Source organism: Labeo rohita, chromosome 15, assembly GCF_022985175.1.
Source record: "Labeo rohita strain BAU-BD-2019 chromosome 15, IGBB_LRoh.1.0, whole genome shotgun sequence".
Lineage (NCBI taxonomy): Eukaryota > Metazoa > Chordata > Actinopteri > Cypriniformes > Cyprinidae > Labeo > Labeo rohita.
The window spans coordinates 10,415,900-10,435,876 of NC_066883.1; the positions used below are offsets into that span (position 1 = coordinate 10,415,900).

Here is a 19,977-nt window from a genome sequence, read left to right on the forward strand (position 1 = left end):
AAAATAGTTTGTGAAACACAATTATGAAAAACAATGCTATAAATGTCATGTTTTAAAGCTGATAAGCATTACAGTCATACTTTACGCTTTATCACATAAGATCTCATTTTATTTTGGATAAGAGAGATAAGTGCTTTCTTAAGTATAAGTACTTTGTTAATGAGAATTGCACTTTTTGCATTATGATAATGAGAATTTACATGATAGGTCTGTTTAAATCTTAACCGGGTTTCATGAGATTACCCATAATGCTAATAATGGTTTACAGTCTTTTGTCTGAACTTGTCAATATAATATTCTTTTCTTTGTGCAATCATTTGTAGATTTTAGTATAACGTTATATTTTTAAAGGGGTTAATGAATATATCTTTTAATGAATTATTAATAATCTCTGCATTATATTAACTATTCTAATACATTTTTGATGTTTGTTGCTTATCTTTGGTTTGGAATGACATCTACGCCTGTTGCTTTATTGTGTAAGAGGAAGTTAGCCTAACAGTGTTTTACAATGTTACAAAATATGATATCTGATTGAGCCCAATGCAACCTTATGTGAGGAAACCAGAATGAAAGATGAAACCTTCGAGTTTTGTACCGTGTGTATGCATGTGGTGTCATTTTGTCGAAAGGCATTAAAATAGTTAAAATTAAAATGTTTAAAATTCATTAAAATAACACACATAGGCCAACTATTAACTTTAGTTTATGTGCCAACCAATATCTGTTAGCATAAGGATGACAGCATATTAATTTGCATACATGATGCTTTAATTTAAAAATGTGTCCTTAATATTTTTATGTATGTCAGCAATAAGCAGCTATATATTCATATTGAATTACATTTCTTATTAGGATACTATACAGTGTGATCAGTAGTAGCAGATTATAGACAGCATTGAAGTGTTACAAACATTTATTGAAACCTTTAAACCTTATTTTAAAACCCCAATTTTACTAACCTTTTTTTTTTTTTTTTTTTTTTTTTTTTTGAGGTGGGTCAAATGCATGATATGGATTTTATTGTAAGAGGAAATTCAATGAGGAACAATGGGTAACTGTCTTCCCTTGAGCTCAATTATTAGCAGAACCTATGCTCTCATAAAAAAAGAAAGTTTATTTTTTAACAGCTGTAACTGCTTGCCTGAGTAAAATGGAACTGATCTGAACTGAGCTACGGGTTACTGTTATATATGAAAGTAACACTCGTTTAGCTATAATCTTCCTGCTGCATGTGACATCCTACTTCTATCACTGAGTTCAAGTTTTCACTGTGAGGTTTACCACAACCATCAACGAGGGTGGAGCTTATGGTGTGAGACACACACAAAAAGCATCATCAAGAGTACTGTCACTCTTGTCAAAGCTGAAAGTGAACTTTAATGTGACTGTAATTGATACCTTGAACATTTCATACACCACAGGGGCAAAAGTGAATCTCACTGCAGGTGACATGACGAAGTACACGACAGATTCGTAATGAGGAGTGTCAATTACCCCACACGTAAACCTGCAGTGTGTGGAGGTGTTTGGAGCAGCTTTCAGAGATGTTCAGTCTTTCCTTCATGTAGGAGGACATTTTGAAGACACCACATGTGAGTTCAGCTCTGACTTCTATTTGCATCATTACAAGTGAGTTACTTTTAAACACATAATTCTCAAATTATTCTTGAGACATTGGCTATAGAAGTAAAATAAATAAATAAAATAAAAGTTGATGTAGCCAAAACCTATGAAGGAATTATTATGGTCAGAGGTATTCAGTGTAGGTTTTACATTTGGGAACAGTCTTATGCTTCTTCTGTTTACTACAGAAATGTCAAAACTTACTTGTAAAAAAAAAAAAAAAAATCATGAATAGATAGGCTGTTTCAAACGGTTAGTTCCTATGTCAAAATAAGTATATTTTGCATATTACATAAGTATTAAATAAAGTAGAAGTGTTGGACAAATTACTCAAAAAATAATCCAATGCAGAAACCCGAGACCAAAGACGAACTAAAGTTACCAGGCCTACCTGTGAAGAAAAAAAATTATTCCTTTCATGTTCATTTGATGTTTTGTCCCAGTTAAACATGGATTTTAAGACTTTAAGTATTAAAATAGCAGTTTTAGTACCTTGACATTGATAATGTAATAATTGAGACTTATGAAAATCAAATTAGCGTTTCTAATTTTTAACATTAAGATGTTGCTATTTTAATACCAAGAGAAAGTAAAATTCTGAGACAAACTATATTCACGGTAGTATTTACGTATCCTGAAAATTGAGTTTATACTGTATGTCAGTTTAACTACTTATTTATCCGCCCGCCCAGTTTTATTATTCTAAGTGATAAATAGCAATAATGAGTAACAATGTGTGTCCAAATGTTTGACAGTATGTTCAATGTTCAACAGGTTGGAAGTGACTCTTTTTGTCACAGCACATGCCCATCTGTTTTTAAAAGCTGCACATCACAAATGAAACTCCTCCCTTATTAAAAAAAAAAAAACTTTAGATTTCACCGCTGATAAAAACACGTTAGCTGTTAACAAAGAACTGTAACAAAGTAAGCGTGAACGAAAAATACAAAAGAAAGGATGTGGCGTTGGAGAAAAAACCATATTTCTTAATTTCCTTTGTGTCTCTATTTCCAAATATCAACAGGGTTACAGCAACTTAGCTAAAATGGACAACAGATAACAGAACAGATTTCCTGAACAGGTCCACCGCTACTCTGTTGGACCAATGATGATGAAAGAATCTCAAGATGAATTCACAACCAGTAAGAACAGGTGAGAAAGAACATATTCATTAAAATCACCATTTTATTCCATGTGCATTTTTAAAAAGATTTTTTCTTCAGTAAAATGATTTTACTATTTTTAATTAATAGAGAAAATGCTGCTAGCACGGTACCCAATGGGGTCTCCAGAGATGAGACAAAAAACCTGAATCTGCTGCAAGGTTTACGGTTGTGTCAGGATGCGTGGGCTCCCAAGAGCCCCTGGGACGGTCATGGGGCACATGCCGCTCTGTGGGGCAGACCTGCTGGGGTAGGTGCCTTCATTTTTATCAGTGCTTGCTAATTAAGTCATTCAACTGTTTCAACAGTATTCTCTGTAAACCTTATATGGCTGCTGCCATGCCTGCTGTGGATACAAAAATAAGGCCCTAAGAATTTCTACCTTTTAGTATTGTTGATACTATTTTGTAAAAAGATATTGTGGGAAGTCTCTGTTCCCTTTGGTGTTTTCCTGTTTAATATAAGTTTTTTTTTTTTTGTCTAAGTGCATTGTGGAAGCATAGTTTTATGTGCACTACTAGAGAGAAGTTTAATGAGTGATTGACTTACAGTAGAGGTTGCCATAATGTCTTTATACAGGTATAATATAGGTATACAGGTATTATATAGGTATAAGTTTATAGCTGTGCTGTAAAACATTTATCTTTTCATTTGAAGTAATTTATAAAGCTAATGCTTTGATAAACCTGTAATAATGTTACAGGCTATTTTAGAGCTTTGGGGTGGACTTGGAGGGAAATTGGACACATGCGTTGTTCGCACTTGTGTGTAGTTTCTGGCGTACACAGGAAGTAACTCTGGCCGATGAACTCTGAAAGTAACACCGTGGAGTAGGCTGAAAGCTCAAAGTTTGTTATAATAAAAATATATCACTTACCTACTATTTATGTTATCATATAATTTACATTTATTATAGTTATCATAAACACATTGGTTTGCAGCACAAATAGTTTTACCTTTTACTGCACTTTCTAGTTATTACCTACAGCGGCTAATGAATCGGAAGTCTTGCACATTACATCACAGAAAATAGCTTTAGTGTTTAGTAACTTTTGTGTTGAGTAGGTCCTATATCCGTACACGGGTGCCTCGAGCCACATACAGTATTCTTCCGTGCAGAGGCTAGAAGACAATTGCATGCAATTTTATTATTAGACCGCATGCAATTTTATTATTAGGCTAGAATTACATGGTGCAGCTTTATGCCAATTAAATAATATGTTATGTATGTTAAATGCTTTATTGAAATTATTAAAGAAGTAGTTCCTCCTGAAATTTACATTTTTTGAATATTTACACACCCTCAGGGCATCCAATATGTAGATGAAAACATATGTTAATGTTATATAACAATAGTCAGGTAATCCATACACGTACAGTCCATCAATGATCATGTTGTGAAGTAAAAAAAGTCTCAGGTTATGTATGTAACCATGATCCCCTGAGAAGGGGAACGAGACGATGAGTCCCCTAGAGGGCACGATGGAAAAATGCCATATGTCTGACCAGTGTCTAAAACATGAGTCAACACGACAATGAACTTGACATTGGCAGACGGCAGTCTATGACGTCAGAAGTGGTGCGGCTGAGGGTATAAAAGGGCAACTGTAAAATGCATCATCCACTTCTTGTCTGAAGGAGATATGCAGGAATTCTTGAAGCATGGGGACGCATTGTCTCATTCCCCATACGTAACCTGAGATGTTCCATTTCAGGAATTCCTGAAGCATGGCAAAGTGACGCAGTGTCTCATTCCCCACACGTAACCTGAAATGTTCCCTTTCTATGCTGCGTCCCCTAGAAGGCACTATGGGAAAAGGTATACCCATGCTACCATGATTAAGAGATCAGCATTTTTTTGGCTGAGCTAAGTCCAGCAACGTGACAATAGACTGGAGCAATAGACTGGAGGCTTCAACAGAAGAGAGGAAGCCTAACTAAGTTCTTATTGAGGCCAACATCCAAGTCGCCAACACTCAGAGCCATCTGGCCTGCAAAGCTCTGCAGAGCGGAGGCCTAAATACAACACCTGTCAAATGAGAGGTGGCCTAGCAACACTTCATACTACCTAGCCAAAACCTAGCCGAGCTCTAGGAGCAGAGGCCTAAGCATGATGACTAAAACGAGAGGAGACCTAACTATGCCTCACACTTAGGACATCTTGTAAAGAGGCTCACAGAGAACCTATAACCCACAGTTGCTTTCCTAACAGAGCTCTGGCAAGTGGAGGACTCAAAGAAATAGCTCTCTGTAGCTAAAGGAGGCCTGATAACGCTTGCAGTAAATGGCCAAGCTCTAGGAGCAGAGGTTTCAGCGTGACGACTCCCAAAATGAGAGAAGGCCTAACTACGACTCACACTTAGGAAATCCTGTAAGGAGGCTCACTGAGAGTCTACCACCACAGATGCTGTCCTAAAAGAGCTCTGGCGAGCAGAGACCTCAATGAAGATAACTCTCTGTAGCAAGTGGAGGCCTGACAACACTCGCAGTAGGTGACCGAGCTGTTGGAGTGGACGCCTCAGCATGACGACTTTCTAAAACGAGAGGAGGCCTAACTACGCCCCACACATAGGATACTGTGCAAGGAGGCTCAGAGACCCTACAGCCTGCAAAATGATGTCCTAACGGAGCTCTGGCAGATGGAGGCCTCAATGAAGATAACTTTCTGTAACAAAAGGAGGCCTGACGACGCTCACAGTAGATGGCTGAGCTCTAGGATCAGAGGCCTCAGCATGATGACTCTCTGAAACGAGAGGAAGCCGAACTATTCCCACACTCAGGACATCCTGTAAGGAGGCTCACAGAGACCCTACAACCACAAATGCTGTCCTAGCAGAGCTCTGGCGAGTAGAGACCTCAATGAAGATAACTCTCTGTAGCAAGTGGAGGCCTGATGATGTTCGCAGTAGATGGTCAACCTCTAGGACCGGAGGCCTCAGCATGACAACTCTCTAAAACGAAAGGAGGCCTAACTACGCCCCTTACATAGGATACCGTAAATAGAGGCTTACAGAGAGGCTACAGCCTGCGAAATGATGTCCTAGCGGGGCTCTGGCAAGTGGAGGCCTCAATGAAGATAACTTTCTGTAGCAAGAGGAGGCCTGACGATGTTTGCAGTAGATGACCGAGTTCTAGGAGCAGACGCCTACCCCACATTTAAGATATCCTGTAAGGAGGCTCACAGAGAGCCTACAACCACAGATGCTGTCCTAGCGGAGCTCTGGTGAGCAGAGGCCTGACAATCTTTGCAGTTGATAGCCGAGCTCTAGAAGCAGAGGCCTCAGAATACTGACTCTCTAAAATGAGAGGAGGCCTAACTACGCCCCACACTCCAAACATTAACTACAATCCCTCAGGAGAAAGTAGAAAGGGAAAAATTCATTCTTGTGAATGCATCATACCTGGTGCATCCAGCTTGCTCATATAGAAAACAGCATTCCACCTAAAAGCGTGTCCCATATACCTGGAGAATAGGGATGGCACAAAGTAGCAAAGTAGGCAAGCTTTGGGACATACTGTCACATCATGCTATTGGGTTTTTAACAGACCGCTCTGTCGCATACACATACCCTGTCACTGTAAATGGGCCTGTCAGTCATCTTGTCACAGTTAACATCCTTCACATTTCATTTAACTTCTTACTGTATTGGAGAGAAAAGAAAGTAGCCCCAAGTATACTTCGTTTTTGTACGCGTATGCTAGCATATGCGTACAGTCGAACACGTAGCCTTTCAAATTATACTTCATTTGATGCTGAGCGTGAATGCGGATAGTCGACACACGCTCTAGAAAGCTTCATCCGTGTTCAGTGTCTGCTCTATATTCTCCTCTAAGTTATGACCGATAACAAATATTTTTGAACTCTTTTAAACCAAAGCTGAGCTTTCTCTTACAAGCGCTTGTCAATGTGAGTGTTTGTTGTTGTTGCAGTCTCCGCTATTTTGTTGTTTTTGTTCTGTCTCCTTAGTTTCATTTTCTACTGTGAAACAATGGCCTGGGACAGTGTTGCCACCCTGTGGAACAAAAGATTACTGCAAAATAACTTCATTGCGACCTGCGCCAAAAGCCGGTGGTGCGCGTACAGTATGTGTGTACTATTCTGATTCCGAAATTTGCGTCACAAGCACTGTACACTGTCCTTTGTGTATGCGTAAAAAGTGAAGTATACTTTGGGCTTTATACAGAGAACTCTGCCCATGTTTGCATGATGATGAAGCTAATGGCCAAACTGATGTTTATAAAAGTTGCAGACAAAATATAACAGAGATAACATAAAATAGACTTTTTTTTACCAGGGAAAATATTGATTATTAGTAACTCAAACCCCTTTATCTAAAACTTCATTGGTCGCTCATATCCTCCATGTTTGTAGTTTTTTTGATTTATGCTTTTTATTCATATTTGTAGTTCTGAAACAAATCCTTTGCCAGAGCGCAATGGATTGTGGGCAATACTAGCTATTAGAATGTGCACAGATCCACACTTCTAAAATCTATCTGCAATAGACCCTCCTGGGGACTTTTGGCGTACTCTTTTCATCACACTATGCTTTGGGACACACTTGTTTTAATCTTACACACTATTTAGGATGGATAGTATGAACATTAGGACACAATGAAGTTTGTTGTCATGTTTATACCCATGCTTCAGACACTGGCCTTGCTGGATGCAGCATAGAGTTCCCATTCACAAGTGAACTGCATGTTCATAAGAAACAAAGCCATCATTAAGACATTTTTACTGTAGAAAGCACTATTAGGAATAGAGGACCGGAAGCAATGGTCTGAAGTAAAAAAAAAAAAAAATTGTGTCACACAGCATGAATTGATGGACTGGAGTCATGTCAATTACTTGGATTATTGTGATATCAACTTTTATTCTGATGGCACCCATTCACTGCAGGGGATCAGTTGTTGAGCAAATTATGTAATGATAAATTTCTCCAAGTCTCAAATAAACTCAGCTACATCTTCAACAGCCTAAGTAAATTTTCAGCAAATGTTTATTTTTGGGTGAACGTTTCCTTTATGGTTTAAAGTGTAGTACAGGCTGACAAGCCCCATTAATAAAGTTCTTGTTTATTGTTTTTTTAAGGGGAAAAACTACCATTATGCTGAAGATAATTGCAGAAGTAAAGTTAGATAACCTTGCTTAAACAGCAAGAACACTTAGAGAAACAAAGAAGTAGTGCAAGATAAGATAAAGACCTATTCCAGAGTTTGTGGAAGTGATTATTTATGTTGGTGGTATCTAGCATTATAGAATTTTACATGTTGAGTGGTTTTGCTGGTATACATGATCATTTATGTCTTTAAGAATAATACTAGGTCTACATAATACAAAAAAAAATTAAACAACAAAATTTGTTTTCAAATAAATTAAACTACAGTAACTAACTAATTATATATATATATATATATATATATATATATTATTATTATTATTATTATTATATATTATACATACTTTGCTCAAAAAATAATGTACATATATGTGTATATATATATACATATATGTATATATATATATATATATTTGTCTATATATATATATATATATATATATATATATATGTCTTAGTTTTGAACAAAGTATCCAAGGATCTAATGTTTACCTTTTTACAAAAGTGTTTATAGATATTGAAAGTCTATGCCAGGGCAATGCCAGGGGTGTGTGTAACTTTTTAAAAACTATTTTTCCCCCTACATTTCAAAACCATAAAATATGCTTTCATAGTTCCACTCTATACAACTAGTAATGTCAATTATCAAAGGTCTAATTTCACTTCCTTTGTGGTCATTGTAAAAGATCAAAATCCTCAAACAAAGTTCTTGAAATGTAATTTTTTTTTATTTTGAATTTGATTGAAAGTTAGACGCTGTGTGTATTTTAAAAGCATATCCATGATAGATTTAAAATAAACTAAATGCTAAAAGCTGAAGTGGTTTTTGCTGTCATCTATTTTAGGATTTTTTTTTTTTTTTTTTTTTTTTTTTTTTTTTGCCACCAAGCTTATGTGTGCACTGACTTCCTCTTGTGAGAATGCTTACCCACAAAGTGAGCATTTCTTTGAATTCAGTGGTGGTTGTCTCACTAATTCAAATGAGTGCTATTCTAACTAGTTTATAAAAATATGACAATATTGATCCATTATTCTCCATGATATTTTGATCTTTCATTAACTTTGCATAACAACGAAATGATCTAACTGTTCCTTTGCACAGAGTTTCTTGGTGGTCCAAGACTCTTCGTCTCAAGACCAGCTTCTGTGTGTGTCTGTAGGGGACAGAGGGGAGCCGGTCAAAGAATTCCCCATCTTGACCACTGGAACAGGTACTGAAAAACCTTTTCATCCTTGATTGCTGCTCAGCAAGTTTGCAATCACAAGTCAGAATATAACACATACTCAAGCATTTGTCATGATCAACATGTTCTCAGGATGCTGTCAACTTGAAATATCTGAGCTATGCTAAATGCTATTATTGTATTTCAACTGTCCAATTTCTTTCTTTTTTCCTGAGCTATGAAGGAACAACCTCAAAGCGATTTTCTTTTTTGTGTGAAAGGAAATGAACAGGCTGTCATGCATAGTCAGGCATAATCCATTTCTAAAGCATGCACGTCTTCTACATTTCCTGTTACAATGACATGGGAAGTACAGTATATGGGAATCCACCTTCAAATAGTTTGTGCAATGTACATGAGAAATTTGTGCAAAGTTCAGTAAACTCTTTTGTGCAGTCGTTGTTCTCTATTTGTGCATGCTGATAAAATTCACATCATGAACCCTGCAGTCTTCCTATTTCCTCATTACTTGTGTACTTTTGTAGTTCATTACTAGTCTGTCCAGTTTCTCTCTATTAGTCATAGTGCTAGTCTGACTTCACTTCTCTTGTCTTTCATAGCTCTTCGCCTGACGGCATCGCACTTGGCTTTCCCCGATCTCTTTCAATTGCTGCACTTCTACACACTGAGCAGGTGGGGATGAGTTATTTTTATCTAGCAGCTATTGATAAGGTAGCACATGTTTTTTTGCTTGATAACAGGAAGATAGCACAGGAAACTCTGTGCAACCCTGTGTTAGATAGTAAATTATATTCTACCTGATTCTACCCATAAAATGTATTTTGTTGGTAAAAATGGATGTATATAGGTTTGTTTAGTGATGTTAAATAGCATTTCTAACTAATTAAAGACAATTTTTTGGTTAACATTTTTCAGTGTCGGAAAAACAATCTCAGATGAAGACAGTTAATAATCAGTTTGTTTCCATTACACTAAAGCAGCAATTAAAATACTTTAATAAGGTGCAACCTGTAATTGTTACATTATAGAACAATTTTAATCTTATTTAACTGGATTAAATGTTTGTTTGTATAAAGTAATGTGTAAACTAATGTATTAAGGTTGGTTCAGTGGTGTTGAATTAATTATATATATATATATATATATATATATATACACTACCGTTCAAAGGTTTGGGGTCAGTAAGACTTGTAATAGTCTTTAAAGAAGTCTCTTATGCTCATCAAGGCTGCATTTATTTGATTAAAAATATAGAAAAAAAACAGTAATATTGCAAAATGTTTTTACAATATAAAATAATGTTTTTTATTTTAACATACTTTACAATAGAATTTATTCCTGTGATGAAAAGCTGAATTTTTATCAGCTGTTACTCCAGTCTTAAGTGTCACATGATCCTTCAGAAATCATTCTAATATGCGGATTTATTATTAGTATGATCAATGTTGGATAATATCAACAGTTGTGCTGCCAAATATTTTTTGGAACCTGTGATTTTTTTTTTTTTCAGGATTCTTTCATGAATAACAAGTTTAAAAAGTACAGTGTTTATTCAAAATGTAAATATTTTATAACAATGTAAATTATTTATTATTAACTTTTAATAAACTTTTAATTATTAACTTAATACATCCTTGGTGAATAAAAGTATTAATTTCTTTAAAAAAAAAGAAACAATAAAAATGTACTGACCCCAAACTTTTGAACGGTAGTGTATATATATATATATATATATATATATTTATATATATATATATATATATATGTATGTGTGTGTGTGTGTGTGTGTGTGTTTGTATATGTATATATATATTACTTAATTAAAATTAATTACTGTTGAAGTTACTATTTGAATGGAGTAAACTTTTTTGTGTGTAACCATTTAAATAATGCTAAATGTGTTTTTTGTATTATCTGATTATCTGACAAATTTTTTCTCAGGGATGTTTTGCCTGTCTGTTTACTGGTTCCCTCATGGGTTTACAACCTTAACAATCTACCAGATCATCTCGTTCCTCTGCTTGGTCCAAGTTAGTACTTGCCCTGTCATTCGCCATATTCTGTACTGCACTGTTTTTCTGCTGTTATGCAAGTCAGACTTTCTGAATTCCAGTGGTTTGTGTGTTTGACTTTTAGAGACCTGGCTGTGTTCCCCTTCAGATCCGCTGGTTAGCGGTATGACTCCAGAAACACAAGATAATACAGAATCACGAGAAACAGTCATGTGTACTATACAGGTGACAGACCCTCTGAGTCACTGCTTTACTTATCATCAATTATAATGTTTGCTCAGTAACAAAGTTATCAAAAGCTTTGCGATCCATTAAATTGGTTGGTAGGGATAAGACGTTGTTTGGATGTGGTCTATAATGACTTATTGAACTGTATATTTTGAGTGCAATGTCCAAACATTCATTTATGGTGCTTTCATTTAAGAAAATCCCCAAACCTGTGCAACTTTGCACAATGACATTGAAATGTACAACCATAACAAATGTATCCATTAGGAAACTATTCTTTCAAATCTTCACAACTATGGGAGATAAGAGCTTAAAATTATTATTTTGTTGGTAGGTTACAGCTGCCAGTGGTGCCATGTGCTTCATCAACCCCTTGTACCTTCAAGAGCACGGTGATGATTGGCTTGCTCATTCTTCAGCCAGCCAAATCAATCTTCCAATCAACTTGAGGCGAGACAGGCGGTTAAGTACCACAAGAGCATGGACAGGAAGAGGACTGAAACAGAGGTCATCTACACTAGCCGATGACAGCTCTAGCAGTTTTGACAGTGAAAAAGGTAGGGGTTGACAGTTTTGCAGTGCAAGCTATTTTTTTTAGTATTATTTATAAAATAATAATAGTATTTATTAATAATTTGACGTACCTTTTATTTTTATATTTAAATTTTAATTTCAGTTTCTCTAATCTTGTTATGTGCTTCTGTCATTTTTATTAGTTTTTTATTTTATTTTAAATATTTCTATTTACTTTATCTCAGATTCTGTTTTGGTAATTTTAGTACTTTATTATTTAGTACTTATTTTATTTAAGTTAGTTTAGAAAGACATTTCTAATTTTCATTTACATTTTTTATAAAGTGAGACTACAGGCAAAACCATGGTTTCGTCATGCATCTGTCAAGTTACAGATTTTGGGCTTTTAGGCTTTTCATAATATATACATATTTTTTTCAGACTAGTGGAAAGAAAACATCCACAATACACTTTTAAGTATTTCTTTTATAGCACTTTATATGTATCTGTAGATTTCAATTACCTTTAAAGCCTGCTTTCTCAAAATGCAATTTTTCTCCTCCACTGACCCCAAAATCTCTACTTCATTAGCTCTTACATACACCAAGCTTTACAGTTTCATTCAATCGTAAACTCTAGTGTAAAGGCACACAACTAGCCGTCGCTTTGTCTCACACGCATGCAAATAAAGATACAGAGAGAGAGAGACGCTATAATTCTTCAGCTTTTAAGAACTGCCAATTTCTTTGATATAGGTGGAACTAATGTGCAAACGGCAATCTCATTGGCTGGGGCTCACCTAATATTGTCCCTGTTTTAATTTCAGCAAATCGGAAATTCGAGCGATTGCATACGACATGATTAATATTCCTGAACCCAGCAGCTCAATGATTCTTAGTGGGTTTTAAATTGTTATAGTAGAATTGGTTATAGTAGTTATAGTTGTTATAGTAGTTAGTAGTAGAATTCGTAGTAGTTTTGTTATCTAAATTATCATAATGTCATATTATAATGCTTGACTGACTGATGCTAAGTGTATATTTAAAAAACTGTGCCATTAAGCTTTACATATGTTAGTAGTCAACATTTAAAGTGGACCAAACCTTTCATCAAAGTCCTAAAACCAAAACAATATCCATTCTTGTCTTACGACAACTTTTTTGATCCACTCCAAATGTTGACTACAATATAAGTTTCAATATATATACAATATAAGTATATCAGATATTTAATATTAGTCTGGTGAGTAAACTAAAAATTGCATTAATTTCATTTAAATTTCATTAATTTAACATATTTAATATTGGGGGCATCCAAGTTATTTGACATATATTTGAACATTTTTTCAACAAGAAATACAATAGTTACTTTCTCCGGTAATTAGTTACTTTTATAATGATGTAACTCAGTTACTAACTCAGTTACTATTTGTGAGAAGTAACTAGTAACTATAACTAATTACTTTTTTAAAGTAACATGCCCAACACTGATTTTATCCAATGTTTTATTTCTGAAAAAAATGTGTTTTTTTTTCTGTTGACAGTATTTTCTGATTTATGTAGTGAAATCCAAAAAAAAAAATTTAACTCTAACAAAATGAAACAAGACTTTTGAACCTGGCTTCATGCAGTATTCAAATAAAATTTCTACAAATGTATGCAAATGAGTGCATATTTACTGAGATAATGCCTCATTTGCATATTGAAACATAACATTTCAGAAAACTTAAAAAATACAAATAAAAATGTAATACAAAGGATTTTGTTTGCAATACTTAATGTAATCAATTAACTGGAGAAGTATGATGTCTATTAGTTGATTTTTTTTATTTTTTTTTTTACACAATTAACCTAAGGTGGCACCTTAAGTTTTTCACCATTTTTTTTTTTTTTAAATACTTATAGTTTTAGTTAACAATAACAATATTGATTTCAAAGACCGAACACATAATGTTTATATACTGCAACAGGGTCTGCTGAAAAAAAGGCAGATCTCAGTTAGAGTTATGTAAGTTAACGTATTTTGTTTTTCTCAAAGGATCATTTGAGAAGAATCCAGACTCTCCAGCTACCCCAGGTGGAGTTGTGCTTCGAAGGGCGAGCGGTGCCAGCAAGGAAGACTCCCTAAAAAGAGCAAGTGTTGACTCCATTCAAAGCCCTCTCCCTCAGTCACCACATCGTGTGTCGTGGATAGAAGACAAGATATGGTTGAACTCATCACTTCCTTCCTCTCTGCTTCAACCGCCCGGCTTAGAGCTGGACTCGCTATCAGTCAGCAGTATAGAGGAGGAGTCTGAACCAGCTTTAAGCCCCTCTCCATCACTACCTTCACCCCGCTTCCACTTGGCAGATAAGATGAAGAACCGTCTCTCTGCAGTGGGTCAAGCTCTAGGTGGACTTGTGTCGCCACAGCGAAGACTGAGTAAACGTGTTCAGGAGATGGCAGAACGGAAGGGTGGGGCTTTTGCAGAGGCTGTCAGGGGGTTTGTAGAGCAGACTCTTGCAAATGGGGTCACTCCTGGAGTGACCTGCACCGAGATGCTGCAGGAAGTGCGTTCGTCTCTCACTGCTTTGAGGGAAACCTTACTTGATTATTCAGAGATCCAAAGCATCACAGACAGCTTCGGAGACACTCCGGATTTTGAGCTGGGTATGATCTGGAGATGAACTTATCGGTTTATCTGTATTATTTTATCAACAAATACACAAATTGATTTACTATTGAATTTCTCAAGTTTTCATGATATGTAGGCCTTCACGGTGAAAGTGGCATTTCTCTGGTCATACTTAGCAGAAGTTTTGCTAGTATATTAGTTATTGTAAAGGAAAGTGCAGAGTAACAAAATAAAAAAAATAATAGAGCCATACAGTTGAATTAACAAATACGTGACCATGGACCACAAAAACATTCTTAAGTATCATGAGTATATTTGTAGCAATAGCTAAAACTACATTGTATGGGTCATCATTTTAATGCCAAAAATCATTAGGATATTAAGTAAAGATCATATTCCATGAAGATATTTTGTAAATTTCCTACCATAAATATAACAAAACTTTACTTTATAACAAGGCCATTTTCTCAATATTTTGATTTTTTTGCACCCTCAGATTTTCAAATAGTTCAAATACTGTCTCTGCCAAATATTATCCTATCCTAACAATTCAATTCAAATCTCAATTCAAATTTATTTGTATAGCGCTTTTCACGATACATATCGTTGCAAAGCAGCTTTACACCAAATTGACATTTTTACAATATATGTAGTAGTAGCTTGATGTACATATGGTAGAGATGTGTGGTAAAGATCAATTAATGACGTAATCAAACAGGCAAAGAACACTATAAATTAGTAGCAGAATACGGTAGTGCTGTATGTTTTCAGGGTTGGCATCATCTGAAATCCTCTGTGGGGTTGGCATCATCTTTTCTTAAGTGTTCTGGATCCAGACTGGAGCTTGTGAATTCCTAGTTACCATGGGATGTCAATCCCATGGCAAAAACAGAGAACAAATAGGAACATAATTAGCATAGCTGCTGTTCAAACTAAGAAAAGGAAGGTTTGTTAACCAGAGCTAAAAGATTAATAATGAACATTTGATCAGATATAGCTGCAGAAAAAGTTTATGAGATGCATTATTTGAATGCTTGGCTAAAAAGATGAGTCTTTAATCTAGATTTAAACAGAGAGAGTGTGTCCGAACCCCGAACGTTATCAGGAAGGCTGTTCCAGAGTTTGGGTGCCAAATGTGAAAAAGCTCTACCTCCTTTAGTGGACTTTGCTATCCTAGGTACTACCAACAGTCCAGAGTTTTGTGACCTTAGGGAGCGTGATGAATTGTAGCGTGGTAGAAGACTAGTTAGGTACGCAGGAGCTAAACCGTTAAGTGCCTTATAGGTAAGAAGTGCTATTTTGTAGCTGATGCGGAACCTAATAGGCAGCCAATGCAGAGACTTTAAAATTGGGGTAATATGATCATATTTTCTTGACCTGGTAAGGACTCTAGCAGCTGCATTTTGGACTATCTGTAGCTTGTTTATTGAAGATGCAGGACAACCACCTAGTAGTGCATTACAATAGTCCAGTCTAGAGGTCATGAATGCATGAACTAGCTTTTCTGCATCAGAAACAGGTAACATGTTTCGCAGCTTGGCAATGTTTCTAAGATGGAAGAATGCTGTTTTTGTAACATGAGAAATATGATTTTCAAAAGACAAACCATGTATCAATAGAAAGCTTATTTATTCAGCTTTCGGATTATCTTTATTTACCCTTATGACTGGTTTTGTGGTCCAGGGTGACATATGTGAACACAAACACTTAAGCTGTTCAAGTTTAATGTTGTGTTATAAAATGTATCAGAAAACAATTCATAATGCATTACAAATTTCGCAACAAGCTGCAAATTCTTAGAGAAAGAACAAACTGAAGCTAATGTGTTTAATAATAATAAAAAAAACATGTTTTGTCATGATGATACACAAAATTTTCTAGCAAGAATTCCATATGTGACCCTGGACCATAAAACCAGTCATAAGGGTACATTTTTTAAATTAAGATTTATACATCATCTGAAAGCTGAATAAATAAGATTGTTAGATAGGACAATATTTGTTCGAGACACAACTATTTGAAAATTAAAATTGCCTTTAAAGTTGTCCAAATGAAGTTCTTAGCAATGCATATTACTAATCAAAAATTAAGTTTTGATATATTTACGGTAGGAAATTACAAAATATCTTCATGGAACATGATCTTTACGTAATATCCTAATGATTTTTGTCATAAAAGAAAAATCAATCATTTTATCCCATACAATGTATTTTTGGCTATTGCTACAAATATACCCGTGCTACTTAAGACTGGTTTTGTGGTCCAGGGTCACATATAGTAATAATTATTTTATTCGCCTCTACTAAAACCAAATTTATTCACAAATTTGTTTTTCTCTCTTCCCTTAGATGCTATGCTGGAGCTTGCCTTACATAAAGTAGCTTTGAAGCCAGTTTACACTCACCTTTACGTGTGTCTAAAGACAGCACGCAGGGATGATGGCACTCTGCAGCGTTTAGAGGCCAATAAGAGCACCCTGGAGAACCGCGATCTGGAGGAGCTGGAAGGTGCAGCAGGGGCCGGGGTACCTGATTCCAGCATGATGGAAAAGATCCAGCAACGCTGGACTACAATGCATGAGGCCTATTCACCCAGTAAAAAAGTTGACACCCTGCTCAAAGTCTGCAAGAATATCTACCATAGTATGAATGCTAATGCCAAGCCTGGTGAGTGTAATAGTACTGTAGAGTTGTAATACTGAGGCTCATGGCTGATATCAGTCTGCAAGCCATTCCACATTCCACTTCCTTTGAACTATACATATACAGAAATTTGTCCTGCACAGAATAACCAGCGATTCCGGACATACCCATGAAGCCATGACTGCTGCAAAACATCTAAGCAATCGAGGCACTTAAAATATCTAAAAACCTCTGTCATTATTGAATGTTTTATGTTAGGTACGGTTTTTGGGGCAGATGACTTCCTGCCATGCCTGACGTGGGTGTTGCTGCGTAGTGATGTAGCTACACTTCAGGTTGACACTGACTACATGATGGAGCTGCTAGACCCCATGCAACTACAAGGAGAAGGTAAGGGGCACACAAACCTTCATATCCTAAACGTCGTATTTCTACATCTATAAGAGAAACTGATGTCGGCAGGGGACCACTACTTTTGTTATATATTTTATAATATTTATTCAGCATTTAGTTATTTTATGCTATTTACATCATATATTTGATAGTTATGAATACATTATTGTATTTTAAATGGTAAAAAAAAACATGACCTCAAAATAAAGCACTTTCCCTGTACATGGCTGTGGGGATGGGCATTTTTTTGGTGCTTTGAATTCTAAATAAATAATTTAAAAACACATATTGGCACATTAATGCCTCAAGAATGTGTAATTGTTCAAATAACATATTGTTTCATTGTAAAATATAAAAAAATTGTAAGCCTAAAGTGTTTTTAAAGTGTAATATTTCTGTAAATGCTAGGGAAAGAAAATGGACATTTCCAGAGAATGACCCATTTGTTGCTTGAAAAAAATAATTTGTTGCATCCGAATATTGAAATAAATGACTGTCAATGGAATTTTGATCCCCAGAAGAGTGTAGTTTAGAAGTTTGTTTGAAGAATTCACATACTAGCATGCATTACATGCATACTGTCTTTCTGTCTTTCTCTCAGGTGGGTACTACCTTACGTCTCTCTACGCTGCCCTTTTTTACATTAGCAGCTTCCGGCCTCGTCTAGCGAAGCGGCAACTCAGTGCAGAAGCTCACAGATCACTCAGCCAGTGGCACCGAAGACGCACGCTGCACTGCAACCAATCACGCCGCAGCAGAAATCGCAGGACCATCAGGAGACACGGACCGACAGATGGAGGCCGTAAAACATCGGATGAACAGAACTCTTTAAATGCGAGCACAGAATCCAGCAGTCTGACTGACGTCATGCCAGCCACCTCTAGCGTGCAAGAAACACTCCAGAATTTGGATGAAGAATTAGAGGCGGTAAAGGAAGAAGAGGATGGACAACAAATACAGTCACCAGAGACGTTGCACCTCACCAGTTCTAAAATAGAGGATAAAGTGAGAGGTGATGGAGTATGCTGGAAAGAAGATAACTAAAAATCACATTATTTTAAAGGAATGAGCAAATGGTATCGAAGAACTGAACTTTGAAATTAATAGATTTTTCCATGCCTTTTGCACCTCCCTTTCTTCATGTGTTCAGTAATTTTTCCCCATGTCATTCCATTTTATTACACATAACTTAATTTCTAAAATTATTTGTTTTGTTTTCTTTGTATGTATGGATTACTTGGGTTGTTACCGACATCTGGTGAACATTTCAAGTTAACAGCACCTTTGGAAATATATTTACTGAGAAAAAAGATGATGTGTTCAATACTTACTTTACCCGCTGTACGTAGGCATACTGTGAATTCGCTGCCATTTATAGAAACCACTAGGTGGAGGTATTGTAATGTTTTTCGATTATTTTTTACCAAGAAAGATTTTGAGTTCTGATCGTGTTCAAATATTGATTTGTAAAGGTAGGTATGTGTTATTTATTTCATTTAAGTTTAGTTTTTTGTTTTTTTGTTTGTTTTATTTTAGACAGCAATATATTGCAATATACTTTTTTTTTTATCACATCATGTCTATTTCTTGAACAGACAACACATGAATCACCCTTAGACATGTTTATCATACATACATAATTACATTTTAAAAGAGCAAAAACAGGAGACTGTGTGTAATAATTCACATTCTTTCTTTACACTTTGATTTACAATATCACTTGGCAGTATATTGTGAATGGTGCAAATAAACACATATAAACAATTAATACATTTAAAAAATGTTTATATAGAAAAAATCATATACAAACATCCAACAAAAGCCTAGAGGAACAAGATTACAAGCCCCATTATGTATTCAGACATTTGGCACTCAGTCTAAATTTAAATATTACAGTCTATTAAGCCTTTTCATCTCCAGTAACATCCAAAACTTAAGTCATAATTTAGAAATAAACAATCATGCATTTTTCCAAAAAAAAACAAAAAAAAAAAACATCCAGCACAGGGCATAAATTACATAACAGGACCTTCTCTTGTGTGTTGCTGAATACACAGATGGTTAAAGCCTGTGCTATTTAAAGACTAAACATAGCAACAAAGAGGAGCTGACTTTCAAATACACACATTCTGGATTTGTGATGCTTTGATTGACAGCTTTGTAAGGAGTGTGAGCTATAACGAAGTTGCAGCTAATGGAGATAAATAGAGAAGTGCCGGTGGCAAAATGCACCCCAACACTTTCAAACCAATTATTCTCTACATTAAACCAATGGATGGATCATTAACAACCTGCCTGGATTTTTCCTTTCCGTCTCACACACACTTTCACACTTCTCTTCAGTCACAGGCTCAAAATGCATGTATCATTTGCAGCAGCTTGTTCACGACAATTGTGCTGATATTGCGCTGTGAACAGTGACGTATAATTATAAAGTGGAGCAGCTTGATTGTGCACCATCTAAATACCTTAGTATTATA

At 35.6% G+C, this 19,977-nt stretch overlaps 1 protein-coding gene across 3 annotated transcripts; it reads left to right on the forward strand.

Moving 5' to 3' along the window:
* The first annotated feature begins 58 nt into the window (after positions 1–58).
* Positions 59–19,910, forward strand: rinl (Ras and Rab interactor-like). 3 transcript variants are annotated; one of them, XM_051129255.1, is made up of 12 exons: positions 59–1,632; positions 2,651–2,778; positions 2,880–3,039; positions 9,014–9,122; positions 9,695–9,767; positions 11,037–11,125; positions 11,232–11,332; positions 11,670–11,892; positions 13,886–14,497; positions 16,811–17,128; positions 17,363–17,494; positions 18,099–19,910. In XM_051129255.1, the coding sequence occupies exons 2-12, from the start codon at positions 2,732–2,734 to the stop codon at positions 18,539–18,541; spliced, it is 2,307 nt and encodes a 768-aa protein (XP_050985212.1). In that variant the 5' UTR covers positions 59–1,632; positions 2,651–2,731; the 3' UTR covers positions 18,542–19,910. The 3 variants fall into 3 exon arrangements, with proteins under 3 accessions (XP_050985212.1, XP_050985210.1, XP_050985213.1); XM_051129253.1 differs by having other exon boundaries at positions 59–1,595; positions 18,099–19,909; XM_051129256.1 differs by lacking the exon at positions 59–1,632 and adding an exon at positions 2,517–2,552.
* Positions 19,911–19,977: the final 67 nt, after the last annotated feature.